Source organism: Labrus mixtus, chromosome 23, assembly GCF_963584025.1.
Source record: "Labrus mixtus chromosome 23, fLabMix1.1, whole genome shotgun sequence".
NCBI classification, from domain to species: domain Eukaryota; kingdom Metazoa; phylum Chordata; class Actinopteri; order Labriformes; family Labridae; genus Labrus; species Labrus mixtus.
Genome location: NC_083634.1, coordinates 6560426 through 6574826, shown reverse-complemented (window position 1 = coordinate 6574826; position 14401 = coordinate 6560426). Strand labels below are relative to the sequence as shown.

General features: G+C 45.7%; 1 protein-coding gene and 1 long non-coding RNA gene across 3 annotated transcripts in view; one reads left to right on the top strand and one right to left on the bottom strand.

Annotated features, from left to right (window-relative positions):
- The window catches only part of eml3 (EMAP like 3), a 41509-nt gene that overhangs the window by 22295 nt on the left and 4813 nt on the right, over nucleotides 1-14401 (bottom strand). The window contains exons 2-4 of one of the 2 annotated variants that reach the window (XM_061031427.1): nucleotides 2608-2784; nucleotides 2161-2272; nucleotides 1018-1494 (exon numbers count right to left, since the gene is read on the bottom strand). In XM_061031427.1, coding sequence (XP_060887410.1) covers nucleotides 1018-1494; nucleotides 2161-2272; nucleotides 2608-2784 — 766 coding nt within the window. The remainder of the gene's footprint in view (nucleotides 1-1017; nucleotides 1495-2160; nucleotides 2273-2607; nucleotides 2785-14401) is intronic. The other variant, XM_061031428.1, reaches the window with a different exon arrangement.
- LOC132958522 (uncharacterized) lies at nucleotides 9927-13606 on the top strand. The gene is made up of 3 exons (XR_009666793.1): nucleotides 9927-10072; nucleotides 13229-13381; nucleotides 13443-13606. It is a non-coding gene; the product is annotated as an uncharacterized LOC132958522 (long non-coding RNA).

Here is a 14401-nt window from a genome sequence, read left to right as displayed (position 1 = left end):
GTGTGTGTGTGTGTGTGTGTGTAGTTAATCTTGGATGTGTCACTCAGTGTGCACGAGTGCCTCCATTATGTTCAACAAAAAAGGCTTTATGTTCCCTCGCCCACTGCTCAAACACACAGAGGGGAGAGAGAGGACGGAGCAAATACGACGACAGATCGTCATCCTCTGGTTTCCTTCTTTAATAATCATTTAATAGACAGAGGCCCGTCTCTGCTAATGTGAAAATATCTGACAGTAATGAGAAACTCAATATTTTGAGTATTAAATGATCAGGACAGTTGATTTGTATTTGAGATAAAGTATAAAGAATTTAATTTAAGTAAAAACTTTGAGACACTACGGGATAATTTCAGGAGGACTGCTCCTATAATCCTAGGAGTGTCTGTACGACGCTATAATGAGAATATTTGTCTTTCTATCAATGCTACGTGTAGTTGAACAGAATCTCAATGTGAACTAAAGAGTGGAGAAGAACATACTGGAGAACAGGAAACATAATGCAGCAGGTTCATTAGAGCACGGAGATGGTAGAGGTGGCGTGCAGACAGTCTATGGTCGTGCAGCGATCACAGGGAATAAACGTCACCACCCCCTCCCACTCGCTCCAGGTGAATTCTCCTGATTATATCCTGCTGCGTTCTCACATCAGATCACTCTGACTTTCTGCAGAATAAACACGAGGAGGCTGGAGGAGAAACTCCGGGTGAAGAGAGAAACATTCAGCTGTTTGTGTTCACACATGACGCTCACCACCAACACTTCAGGAGGTTTCTGAAGGTGTGAAAACTCTTTTATCAGAATTTTTTTTTTGCTCACACTGTTGGAATTTGCCTCCCACGACCTCTGAGTCTGTCTTTTACCTGAGCAGATTTGCAGGTTTGTGTCTCACCTGGGTTTTGCAGTCACACACATGAAATCAGTAAATTTGATCTTAATCAGCCGTGCAATCACTGAGAGAGAGAGAGAGGATGATTAAAGTTTGGCGGTGGAAAGGAGGACGACGGTTTGATCACACACAGCGGTTTCTTCTCCCCCTCCTGGATGGGGGACAGGGGTCCAGGTCGGGGGGTTAGGTTCTGCTCAGGGGTTCTGACGGAGGGGGAGGAGCCGCCCGGGTCATCGGGGGAGCAGCTCCCGTCATGAAACTCCTCCCTCTGCAGACCTCTGATCGTCGTGGGCTGGATTGGCTCCTCCACCGACGACGTCCAGCTCAACTCCCCTCCCCCCTCCTCGTCTTCCTCCTGCTCCTCATCCTCCTCCTCCAGGCCTGCCACACGGTGCAGCTTCGCCCGCGTCCCCTCTTGTACCGGCTCTCCAGGAATGAGGGCGTCCTCCAGGTTAAGGCTCTGAACACGCCTGGACAGAGGGGCGCGTTCCTGAGCCAAGGGGGCGGGGTCAGTCTGTGTGGATCTATCCTGAGTGGCCATACTTTGTTTCAGCGACTCTGGGCCTCCGATGTGTCCGTTAGGGGGGCTCACCAAGTCTGACACGTGACTAGAGAGACGTCAAGTCCAAATAAAACATCATATGGAAACAAACAGACGGCTGCATATAAAGTTGGACAACATGACACCTCCCTAAGTGAAGCCAAAATATTTAGATCCCCCTGCTGACTGGCTGCAGTATAGGTCATAAGCTCCGCCTCCTCCATGTTGACTTATTGGAACAAGGGTCAAACTTTAATATCAAAACACACGTCAAATAAAAATCTTTTCGTTTTTCTGAGAAGTTAAATTTTAATTATTTATTTGATGCTTAAAAAAAATAGCACGATTGACAGCTCTGTTGACGAATCCTTTGTTGCTGTGCGCACCGAAATATCAGAGTAGAGGAGGAGCGGTGAGAGGACTTTCCTGTGAGTGTCTGCTTCAAACCGACACAAGAATCAGTTCTGCAACTGAAACCACCTGAGCGACCTTTGACCTTTAAGCAGAAGATTACACGTGTTTTGGTTTGGGGAAGGTGGCGGGACCTCAAAACTGCAGCTGCACAGACTTTGGATCCAAATCTGAATATGTCAGTTCCTATCTCGAGGGGAATTTTGGCTTCACTTGTGTACAACAGGTGGAGGTAGAGACCCGTCGTCCATGTTTTTATACAGTCAGTGATCTTAACAAAGCAGTGTATAGTACAGGCAGACATCAGTGTGCAGGTGAGTACCTGTTAGCAGAGAGTCTGATCCCATCACCTGCTGAGCTGGACGACAGCTTCCTGTTGTTACATCCTTCAGAGCCGCACACCTGGTTCAGGACTCGAGCAGCAGCCGGGTTCACTGCAGGCGAGGAGGGGAGTTTAGTTTATTACAAATTGAGTGTTTAGTAACCTTTAAGTTTATTTTCACACAAAGAGCCTGTGTCCACATCGTGTTGTTTACGGGAAGAAAAGTTCTGGCTGTGCACTCGGGAGTGCTTGCATGAAGAATCTGTGTGCTGAGAAGAAAAGAGATGCACAACTTCCTATCTCTATGACAACAGTCTGTTGACAACAGCCGCTGTTTGATCCACACTGCTCCATAACTTTTTACTGTATCTTTTTTTTTTTTGATCGATTCTTTCTCGATCAGAAACGGAGCGAAGAGGCAGGAGGTCATTTGAACATGTAACTCACGTGCGATGAGCTGCTGTTTCAGTATTGGCAGCAGCTGATCGTGAAGGCGGATTCGCCGAAGGGCGTCAGCCAATGAGGACTTGAGCAGTGTGATCTCGTCCTCCTGAGCCTGCAGACGGACCTCCATGATGGACGCTCGGTCGGGAAACTCTGCGCTGCTGTCTGCAGACGCGTCATCTACACAGAGAGAGGAACAGACGAGGGTTAAGAATTCAGAAATGACAAGTTAAGGGAGAGAGTTCATGTGTGTTAACAGATGTTTGGAGCATTGTACTGAAACGAGTCCAGACCCCCAAAGACTCGACTGTGAGCAGAGACAGTTCTTCACGTGTAGGCGGAGCTGGTTCTGTTCCAGACAGAGTGTGTCTGTGTTACTGTGTGTGTGTGTGTGTGTGTGTGTGTGTGTGTCTGTGTGTGTGTGTGTGTGTGTGATACTGTGTGTGTGTGTGTTACTGTGTGTGTGTGTGTGTGTGTGTGTTACTGTGTGTGTGTGATACTGTGTGTGTGTGTGTGTGTTACTGTGTGTGTGGGTGTGTCTGTGTGTGTGTGATACTGTGTGTGTGTGATACTGTGTGTGTGTGTGTGTGTGTTACTATGTGTGTGTGTGTGTGTGTGTGTGTGTGTTACTGTGTGTGTGTGTGTGTGTGTGTGTGTGTTACTGTGTGTGTGTGTATGTGTGTGTGTATGTCACTATGTGTGTGTGTGTGTGTGTGTGTGTGTGTGTGTGTGTATGTCACTATGTGTGTGTGTGTGTGTATGTCACTGTGTGTGTGTGTGTGTGTGTGTATGTCACTGTGTGTGTGTGTGTATGTCACTATGTGTGTGTGTGTGTGTGTATGTGTATGTCACTATGTGTGTGTGTGTGTGTGTGTGTGTGTGTATGTCACTGTGTGTGTGTGTGTGTGTATGTCACTGTGTGTGTGTGTGTGTGTGTATGTCACTATGTGTGTGTGTGTGTGTGTGTGTGTATGTGTATGTCACTATGTGTGTGTGTGTGTGTCTGTGTGTGTGTGTGTGTATGTGTATGTCACTATGTGTGTGTGTGTGTGTGTGTGTGTGTATGTGTATGTCACTATGTGTGTGTGTGTGTGTGTGTATGTCACTATGTGTGTGTGTGTGTGTGTGTGTCTGTGTGTGTGTGCGTGCACAGCCAGCGTCAGCAGGACATTTTCCTGCTCTCCTCTTCCTCCTCCCAGCTGTTTTTTGTGATTCCTTTGTTCTCTCTCGGCCGTTTTACGTGTTATTTTTTTCTCTGCAGTCCAACAAAGCTGGAGTTTAAACTGACTGTGAAGTTTTGAGGAAATGTTTCGCCTGCGCTGTAATAAGTAGGTAAGAGGTCCTCTCTGCACAAATCCTATAAAGACTCCCAGACTCTCAAATCACCACCTGACACGATAAAGTGCTTAAATATCCTCCAACAGTTTTCATCCTCTGGACGGGCTTTGTTTACTCTCCTTGTTTACTCGTCTTTTTCTATTGGGAACAAATCTGATAAATAAAGTTCAAGCTCTAATATTCAGACAAATCTTAAAACTCCAATGCTCTCTGCTGAAAAAGAGAAGCCACCAGGCGTGGCTCAGCGGTAGAGTCGGTCGTCTCTCAACAGGACGGTTGGGGGTTCGATCCCCAGCTCTTGCAGCCACATGTCCGATATGTCCTTTGGCAAGACACTTAACCCCAAGTTGCTCCCACTGCTTCGTCTATGGTGTGTGAATGTGTATGAATGGATGAGTTAATACTGATGGACTCTTTACACAGCAGCCTCTACCATCAGTGTGTGAATGTGGAGGTGTGACCTGCGGACTAGAACAACACTGGTAAATAAAGTGCTGATGCTAATAATCTCTCTCGTTCTCCAGATGTTAGAAACACAACATTGCTGTAATTTAATCTTTGTTTTAGTGTAAATACAAAATGTGATGTAAACATAATTTTCAGTACTATCTTTGAAATATTGCAAAATGCCTCGTCCCAGGTTGTGCATCCTTTGTTCAAGGCCTCCCTACTTCTGATATACGATCCTTCATATCCCCAAACTGACGCCGAGAGATGAGTCCATGCATTCATTTAAAGGTTAGTTTACTGTGAGGCTCTGTGTGCAGGATCATCCAAACAGTCTGCAGGACGACTTCAACTCATTCAGAGTCCAGCAGCCAGAGTCCTGACCCGTACAGGAACATCTGAACACACACACTGGCTCCCCGTACAGAATCACTTTAAAAATCCTTTCTCAGTCCATAAAGTTTGAAGTATATTTCTGACTATGACACGACCTGGACCCCTCAGGTCCTCAGGTCGAGGTCTGTTAGTCGTATCTAGACTTATATCATAGTCAGGAGGGCGGGGCCTTTAGTTACTGTTGTCCTTCTCTCTTGAACAAACTTTGCGGTGTGTCTGACTTTATTGGTTTGATTTCTGTATCTTCTTCATGTTGTTTTTAACCTTGATGTAAAAGCAGGTTCAGCTCACCAGTAATGAAATGTGCTTCATAAAAAATAATGCCATTCTTAGTGTTTGCCTTTTCTGAACAAGTTCATAATAACGTGCAACATAAACACTCATTTTGGTAACGGTAAAAAAACTGCAATGAAAGCAAACAAAGGTGAGGTCATATTTTACCAGCCAAACAAATCAGTTACCCAAAGAGACGACATAAAAAGGTGCAAATATTATCTTTACACGTCTGAAATCAAAGGCATGCTAACAGAGAGTCCAACGCCCATCGGAGCAATCAGGGATCAAACATCTCAAGATCCCACGGCAACCATCAGCCTCCTCAGCTGCAGCTAACCTAAGAGCGCTAGATGAGGCTTCAGCTGAGCTAACAGTGCTGGGGGTTTCTGCATCAGCAATCCATTTTGACACTTTTGAAAGGAAAGTTATTATACCATTGTCCATTTGTCATCTTTTCTTTTTTCTTCATCCAACGTTTCAGCATAGGAGGCATGCACAGCTTTAAAGTCATCCAAACACTGAACTTCATCATGTTTCCTTTAACTTCCTCAACAAAGTCTTTATCAGCCATTAAACTCTTCACATTGTTCATCCTCCGCGTTGTTATCAGACATTTGTCCTGATCGGGATGAGCCAAGACGCGCAGCTGCATCATCCAAGTCTCCCACATGTGACTCTCTCCGAATGACCGCTGGGATCGGCTCCAGCCTCACTCGACCCAGAAAGGGAAGAGCAGTATAGATAATGGATGGATGCAAGTGTTCATTTTCAGTCGCACACGGTGGAAATGCCGACTTACGGAGCCGTTTTAAAACAAGCGAGCACAAACAGTGGGTACAGACAGGAAGTAGAACTGTTACGATCTGGTTCAGTGAAGCAAAGGAGCTGCTCAGATGGAAGCCTTTACCGACCAATCTTTGTGATCACTGCAGGTCACAGGTCTTTGGATTGGTACATGTGGTCGCCCTATTTAAACCCTGGTATCTACAGTTTATCTCTATGGTGATGAATGAAAACGTGTGCTGTGTTTTTCTGCCCTCAGTGTCTCTCTCTGCCAGCTGAATGATGTAAAAACACCCTGAGGCCTGCAGGAGGTTTTGGCAGATGACGATTATGATTCACTGTGGCTTTTAAAGACATTTTCCTTCTGTGTAACACTTTGACTGGAACTCAAGTTTCATCATCAGCGCTCCAGTGTTGCAAAACGTCTGGAGACGATCCAGAAGTGAAGAGGATGAAAAAAGTTCCTCCACCACTCAGGCAGGTCACTCAGGCTCGACGATAACACGACTTTGAACCGGTTTCCTCTGCTGATCTCACGTTAGATCTCCTGTTTTTAAAGGCGTACATCCTCCTCTTGTCACATAACCTGACCTTAACTTGAATCAGTTCAACTGAAATATTTGAGAGAAGTTTGTCAACCAGTTGACCCCTTTTCACAGGAAAGTGTAGGAGTAACCTGTGAGGACGAGTCCTAAATCACATGTTCAATATCAGAGTGATCACCTCTCTTTCTCTCTAAGTCTCTCTCTCTTTCTGTCTCTCTCTCTTTCTGTCTCTCTCTCCCGTCTGATGTTTCTACAGATTTGATTCAGATTCAAATCTGCACAGAGACGTCGGCCAGTGGCCAAAGAGCAGGAAGAAGGAAGTGACTGTTGAAGCAGCTCGTTGGGAATTTCCACTGAAACACACACACACACACACACACACACACACACACACACACACACACACACACACACACACACACACACACACACACACACACACACACACACACACACACACACACACACACACACACACACACACACACACACACACACACACACACACACACACACACACACACACACACACACACACACACACACACACACACACACACACACAAACACACACTCTCAAAATGTACAAAATGTTCACCTGCTTGTTCGTGCTTCTTCTCAAACTCTCTCTTTGGTTTCCTTGCAGCGTGAGTGATCGATGAAAACGCTGGAAGAGAAACTTTTTTTCCTGCAGGATTTTCCATCATTCACTCGGGCTTTCACTTTCCCCTCCTGATGGGATGTGCGGCGGTATTTTGTAGGAACTCCTTCCCTCTGAAAGGACTAGGATTTACCAAAGCAAAGGGGAGGTGCAGAAGTCGACTTTTCTCGCACTTATTACAATTTGCTGAAAGATTATGGAGGAATTTCTGCACAATGACGTCAAAGTAACAACCTAAAACAACAGAAATATAATGAAAGGAAAGCTGATCGGAGCTGTGGCTGAAGAGGATTGTTGTTTTAACCCCGTGAATGGGATGGTAGTCTCTGCACACTGAATGCTTTGTACGAGGGACTCAATCTGCAAACTTTAATGTCAGAAATCCAAAGTCCCTCATAGGGATGTGTGCAATAAGATGACTAAACGATTGAATGTCATCACCCTCACAAGTCGCGCCAGAATCACTTTATCTACGAAGCCCACGATGCCAGTTAAAGCTCCCATATCGTCCTCATGTTCTCCTCTCATGTCGTCAGTCTGAAACCTTTAGAGCAGCTTTATATGATCTTATTGATCTGATACTGGAGTCAGTAAAAACCCTCATTTCAGCCTCTTTCAGCTGCTGTCTCTTTAAGGCCCCCCTCCCCATGTGTCCACTCTCTTCTGATTGGCCAGCTCTCTGGAAGCCTTCCTGGGGAGAACAGAACGCTGCAGGGCTGCCAGGGGAGGGCTACTCTCCAGGTCTGGGAGAAGAGAGTCTATGTAAGAGGTTTCAGTGGTTTACGTAGAGGCTTGAAGCCGTCTGGTGAAATTCTTGTTTTCATATCGGGAACTATGGCGTTTAGCACCCTCTGCAGACTCATCCTGGGATTACTCCAACATATGTTTACATCATGATCTGAAGCTTTGACCAAGTTTAGTTTGGGCATCCAGCATCATAACTCTATATGAGAGTTTTAAAATGAGGTTCCAGCACAATAGATCAACTTTAAATGTTGTGTGTCTACGCTGTAAAGCAGCCATCCACCACTAGACGGGGCTGTAGCTCTGGTTAATGGACCTGCTCTCCCTGCTCTATGGTCCAGTGGACCAATGGTGTCTCATAAGAGCAGGGCAGGTTAACTGACATGTAACCACATTCAGCACAGGCATGTGGATGTTAACCTGCCTGACTGAAGGCTGGTGGTGTTAGCACTGCTAACGTTAGCCACACACAACCAATCTGACGTTTTTTACCTGCAGACGCCGTGATCCAGCTCGGTCTGAAAAGATAACACGGCTCATCCCGTCAACGACAGCACAAGATGCTGTCGTTGTAGTTTAAATAAGGCGGCATAAGAACTCTGTGGCCAATAGGACACTTTGAGCAAATCAGATGGCCATCAGCTGGTGAGGCTTGCGTGAGATCAGCTGACGCAAACTCTGGCATGATAGAGCATGACTCTGTGGCCTGCCTGCACTAACTCATTTTGTGATTTCATTTCTTGAAGTGTCTTTAAAACCTTAATATCCCAAAAATGTACACATGTTCATTTGTCCTGGAACACATGCTCGTGTTGTGCATTAACGCACAAGCATTTTCACCACTTTTTACACAACTTTACATCATGCAATGACTTCATGAGTGAGCAGACAACATGAGGACATGATGAATGTCTAAATGTTGTGTTGCAAAAAGAAAGAAGGCTCAGTCTGTTATAGTTTTCTTTTTTGTTAGATTTAAACAAGGTTACGTAATGTGCATTTTGTTTTCTTCTCGTTGTCCAACCCTACGCTAACCGCTGCCTGTAGCTTCATATTTACTCCACAGGTATGATGGTGCTCTCTACTCCTCACATCACCAAACATGTCTGAGTCTTCATTTGAAGGACAGAAATCCTGCAGAGTGAAATCCTGCAGAGTGAAATCCTGCAGAGTGAAATCCTACAGAGTGAAATCCTGCAGAGTGAAATCCTGCAGAGTGAAATCCTGCAGAGTGAAATCCTGCAGAGTGAAATCCTGCAGAGTGAAATCCTACAGAGTGAAATCCCACAGAGTGAAATCCCACAGAGTGAAATCCCAGAGTCATGTTGGAAACACAAACCTACCTGCTAAGCCAGGATCTCTGTGAGGCCTTGCTCTTAAACTCTCCTCCTTCCTGTCTGTGCAGACGTCAGCACAGAGACGCTGCAGACTTTAACAGGCGTCCTGACTCCTCCACACTAAACACTACCTCCTGATAAACAATTAAAACATTCCAGTTCTCCTTTTGTGAGGCTGAAATGTGGGCAGAAAAGCAGAAACACATGCACAGAGCTGGCTCTCAGTCCGCAGACTCCATCAGTCAGAGAGGAGAATCAAAGAGCCACATCGTTAGCAAATAAACAAGTTTCTCTCTCCAGCTCCAGCAGCCTGACAGAGATTGATGGACACATTACTGTCTGCAGAGTGTAGCATGTTCTCGTGTTTTCTCTGTGTTTGGCTCACGACGAGCTGCAGCCGCAGAGAATTCAACCCAGCTGCTGCTGCGGTGGAGGAGAGTGCACGTTTGTGTTTGTTGGTGTTTTGATGCTTCATTTGTCCGCAAGGGCTGATCATGTTTACGATCCTGTGTTGGATTTATGGTGCAGTTGCCTGTGAGTGTAGCAGAGACTGAAGCCTTAACCCGCTCATAACCTCATTTTATATCTTTCACTTTTCTCTGTATGCAGGGTGCATCAAGAAAACATCCAGATGTGCTTTAAATAAATCTCAGTTTTCTCTCTAAGCTTGTGATAAAAGCCGCTAAGGAGTGAGACGTCTTGGTTTCCGAACGTCTCTGTTCAAGGTTCAAGGATCAACGCTCAAGGCTCAAGGTATCTTTATTAGTACTATTAGTTTTACTGACTCAGTTTAAGATACACAGAAAATAGTTTCTGAAACGACGACGAAGCAGCAGAGTGCTCTATGCGTCTTTATATCAAAGCTACGAGAAGTTCAACATGAGTTTGTCCTCCACAGAAGATCTGAAGATGTGAGGCGCCGGCGTTACGGACTGTTGAAGGTTTGTGATAAACACACAATACAGAGATAAACACTGTTTACTGTGTTACTGCCAACACACACACACACACACACACACACACACACACACACACACACACACACACACACACACACAGGACAACAACACACACACACACACACCCCCCCCCCCCCCCCCCCCCCCAAAAAAAAAACCTTGTCACATGTCAAGGACGAGCTGCAGAGTCAGACTGTGACTGCAGAGAGGAGCTGCTACAGCATCAACACTGCAGGAGGTGACATTTCATTATATTATAAGCCGGGTACGGACGGAACAATTTCAGGCCTTCTCAGATGAAAGATGAACAATCGTGGTCATATCTGTGGTCATGGCTCCATGATGGTGGTCTCTGTGAGAGAGGATCACAAGCAGCCCTGAGGCCAGAGCACCGACAGAGTCAGCTGACAGCGAGGAGCTGACGCCGATGGGTAGCTGGTGGATGCAAGGCGTCCCTCTTCTTAAGCGGCCCAAAGAACTTCTGATGTGACGACTGGATCTGAAGCTTGTTTCTTCTGCAGAGACATTAATATGTGTTTTTGCCTTTTTGTAGCACCGTTTTTATTTTCACTTCTCAACATTCGTTTTGGACTTTTGCACGAGTTTATGAATTGAAACATTTCTCACACTGCTGTTTGTTTATGCTGGTGGACCTTCGGGGACATTGTAGCATGATTGCACTCATCCGCTGTGGTTTGAGTGCATCTGAAACTTTCGTAGCATGAGTCCTCTGAGATGATGTTTATCAGTAAATGGCCGCTCGTTCAGATTCACAGTCGTGATGTAACACGGACATTTTATACCATCAGACTCAGTGTGAGCAGCTGTAAATATCTGGACATCACACGGTCTCCATCTGCTCAGTCCTCTGCAGGAATGTTCCCAAAACAGGAAGCTGCTCTTCCAATAAAGAGGCCTTTTACTGATGAATTCTCCCTGAAGGAAGAAACTAATTTAACTGTCCTCAACCGGCCTCAGTCTGTCTGAAAAGTCTGCTCACACATATACCAAGTCCAAAGCACGGTGGTGTTTCAGTGGATATAAAGCATGTTAGAAATGTTTCTGGGCACATTAAACTCTTTTTTTAGTCTCTGAACTCACGTTGTATTTATTTAGAGTGCGGCTGTCAGTTTGGAGCCACCACACCCTCTGCTGCTGCTGCTGTGACAGAGTTTGTGTTGGCAGCGGGTCGCTGCACTTAGAGGGCTGCCTTTACACATAAACTGGATGAATCAAGTGTTTTATCGTCTGGTTTTGATGGGAGCAGCAGTGGCACTAACGGGGAGCTAACGTTCGACACTAAATGAAATCAGATTGTTTGAGTGCTTCTTCACCATCTGTCACATCTATTTATATCTGTTCTGTCAAAGTGCACGCCAGGATGCTCTCAGTGACCAGCAGTCATTTTAATATACAGCAGACTAAAAATATGACTCCTTCGGACTACTGTGCTCCTCAGCAGACTGTTTGTGTGTGTGTGTGTGTGTGTGTGTGTGTGTGTGTGTGTGTGTGTGCTGCTGCTGCTGCTGCTGTAGTCTAAGCACTCTGAATTTCATGTTCAAGTCACTACAGATTATTAAAAGAAAAAGCAAGGGCAGAAATGAAGCCGACAAAGAAATGTCAAAAACTGCAGTTCCCAGAGTGTCCACCTGAGGCTGTCTCCAAAAGTGCATGCATCATTCTCTGGCACATTGCTTTGGTTTTTTTCTGTCGCTCTCAACCTGAATGGCTCGGAGTCAAAGAGCTCGATGAGCTGAATGTGTGTCACGCACACCTGCCACCGCGGGCACCGCTAAGGACCGCTGTAAAAGTGCAACACAGGCCCGTTCATTCTTGAACAAGGTCAAGTGCCAGAACCAGGATGTATAGCTTAGTTTGTTAGCTTGATGCTAAGACATACAGGAAAATGGCATTAACAGGCTAACAGAATGGGGAGATGATGACCTAGTGGTTCGTTAATGTTCCATGTGTGGAGGCTGTACTCTTTCGGCTCCTCTCCCGCGTGTCGTTCCCACAGACTGTAAATATAAAAGGACGTAGCCCGAGTGACGTCACCCATCCGTTCCTGCAGGGGGCTCCAGAGGCTCATCAGCAGCAGCCGCCATGTTGGAAATGCTGTCTCAGTCTAACTTTCAGTCGATCTAACGACAGTCTGAGAGCTGGAGCTGAGGCGGGTTTTAAACCTCCTGATGAACCCGTTACACCGCGCCCGCCTGTCAATCAGGTCAGCTACACACCTAACTATGGATAACACGTATCCTTTTCAAAATCAAAACAGAGCCGTTTAAAAAAAAAAAAACACCCCCCGTAAAGTGTGTGACCATGATGACAATAATAAATCAGACCTATTTTTTTTGTACCAGGCTGTAAACATGTTTATTTCTGCTGTAAAAACGGCTTTTGCGCCTGTCATGTGTGGTGTTCCTGCAGCCATCCTCTAGTGGACACTCGACGAACTGCAGGATTTTGCACTTCCACATTGATTTAATTTTTCAAGACCGGAGGCTGCTGCCCCCCCTCCCCCCTTCTCTTTCTCTCTCCCTCTGATTTCTGACTTTATCTACTGTCCAGTCTTTCAAATAAAGGCATAAAAAGCTACAAAGAAAGATTCTTCTCTTGTGCCTGATCGTTTTTAAAAAGTCCTGTAGTCCGAGCTGCAGGCGTCACAAACTCGTTTGGAACGTAACTTCTGCAGGTCAGATTCAACACGTTCAATGCAATCTGCTCCTGCATGAAATCATCATTTGTTACCACAAACCAAAAATAAACTTGACAAAATGAATTTAAAGTTTGGATCACTGCAGGAAGCTCAGTTCTGGTTAAATCCAGATTATTCTCAAATCCACATAAACAAACAAAATTTCACACAATAGAGCGCACACACACACACACACACACACACACACACACACACACACACACACACACACACACACACACACACACACACACACACACACACACACACACACACACACACACACACACACACACACACACACACACACACACACACACACACACACACACACACACACACACACACACACACACACACACACACACACGTATGTGCATGCTCGAGTGTTTTCCCGCCCTCTCCTCTGAACGTCTGCTTTTCTTGTTTTCATTTTTCAGTTACGGGCCAACACTGCGGGTGACTCATCGCTATTTGGCAACAGCTCATGGGAAGCAGGAATTTGATCCGCATCCAATGAACTGGAATTCTGGTTAATACTCAGCCTGCATCGGTCCATACAACCACGGTGTGAACACGACAACAGAATCAGGGTGAATGACTCACACTGTTTGGCATTTTGAGTGTCCTGTTCGTCTGAAAGTGTGTTTCCAGGGAAGGTGCTGGATCTGACATTCCTGCACAAAAACAATAAGTCTGCAGAAGATCTGACCGGCGATGGTGCATGAATGCATTTCAAACATAGCAGACAAGAGACTCTAAACTCTTCTTATCGCCTCAGATAAACACCTGAGGGCAAACCTGTGGTGCAGAAACTTTTATACATACCAGAAATACATTCAAGTAAAAAGGGAATGTTGAGAGACATGAGATCTGTTGACAAGGTTCATTGTTTTGGCTTTGTGTTGGGACTCTGTTCAAGGCATTTAAATGTTTTTGTGTTTAATGTGCTGCATGTGGCTCCTTTCTTAGCATCAGTTAGTTATCCCCTCATTGTTGGATATGATCCACGGACAATTAACCTCACTTTGGTTAGTCAGACAGACGATAAAACGGTGACATTGTGGCTGCCGTCTCGTCACAGTTGGCACTTTCACCAACCAACAGTTTACTGAGCCATTAACAGGTAGCAGGAAAAATAAATGAATCAAGCAGGCGAAATAGGAGGAAAATAAATGTGCTCAGTTCAACAGAAAACACGTTTTTTCTGGAGCACCGTCTCAAACATGTGAATGCACCGCCTGAGACGCTTTGGTTTCCTGTCAGATCGAAAGCCTCATGTCTCCAATGACCCTAAAAGAGACGCAGGAACACTTCATTCCAAAGCCGAGCAACAGATCTTGTGTCTGATTCGGACTGCAGGCTCGGGGTTGTTCCAGGTCTTGTGGGAGGCTGGCTGCCTGACAGCTGCACAGCCACACATTCTTGGACTCGGGGGAGTCTGTTGTGAAGTCTCAGCTCTGCAGACTTTCTCGTCCAACTGGTTGATGCTCGAGTTTATAAAAACGTCCCTTTTCATCTCAGCAGGAGCGGAGCCAGGAGCAGAGAGGAAGCAGATATAATTAGCCAAGCTGGCGTTCCTCTTTTTCTTTTGATCTGTTTGTCGTCGGGCT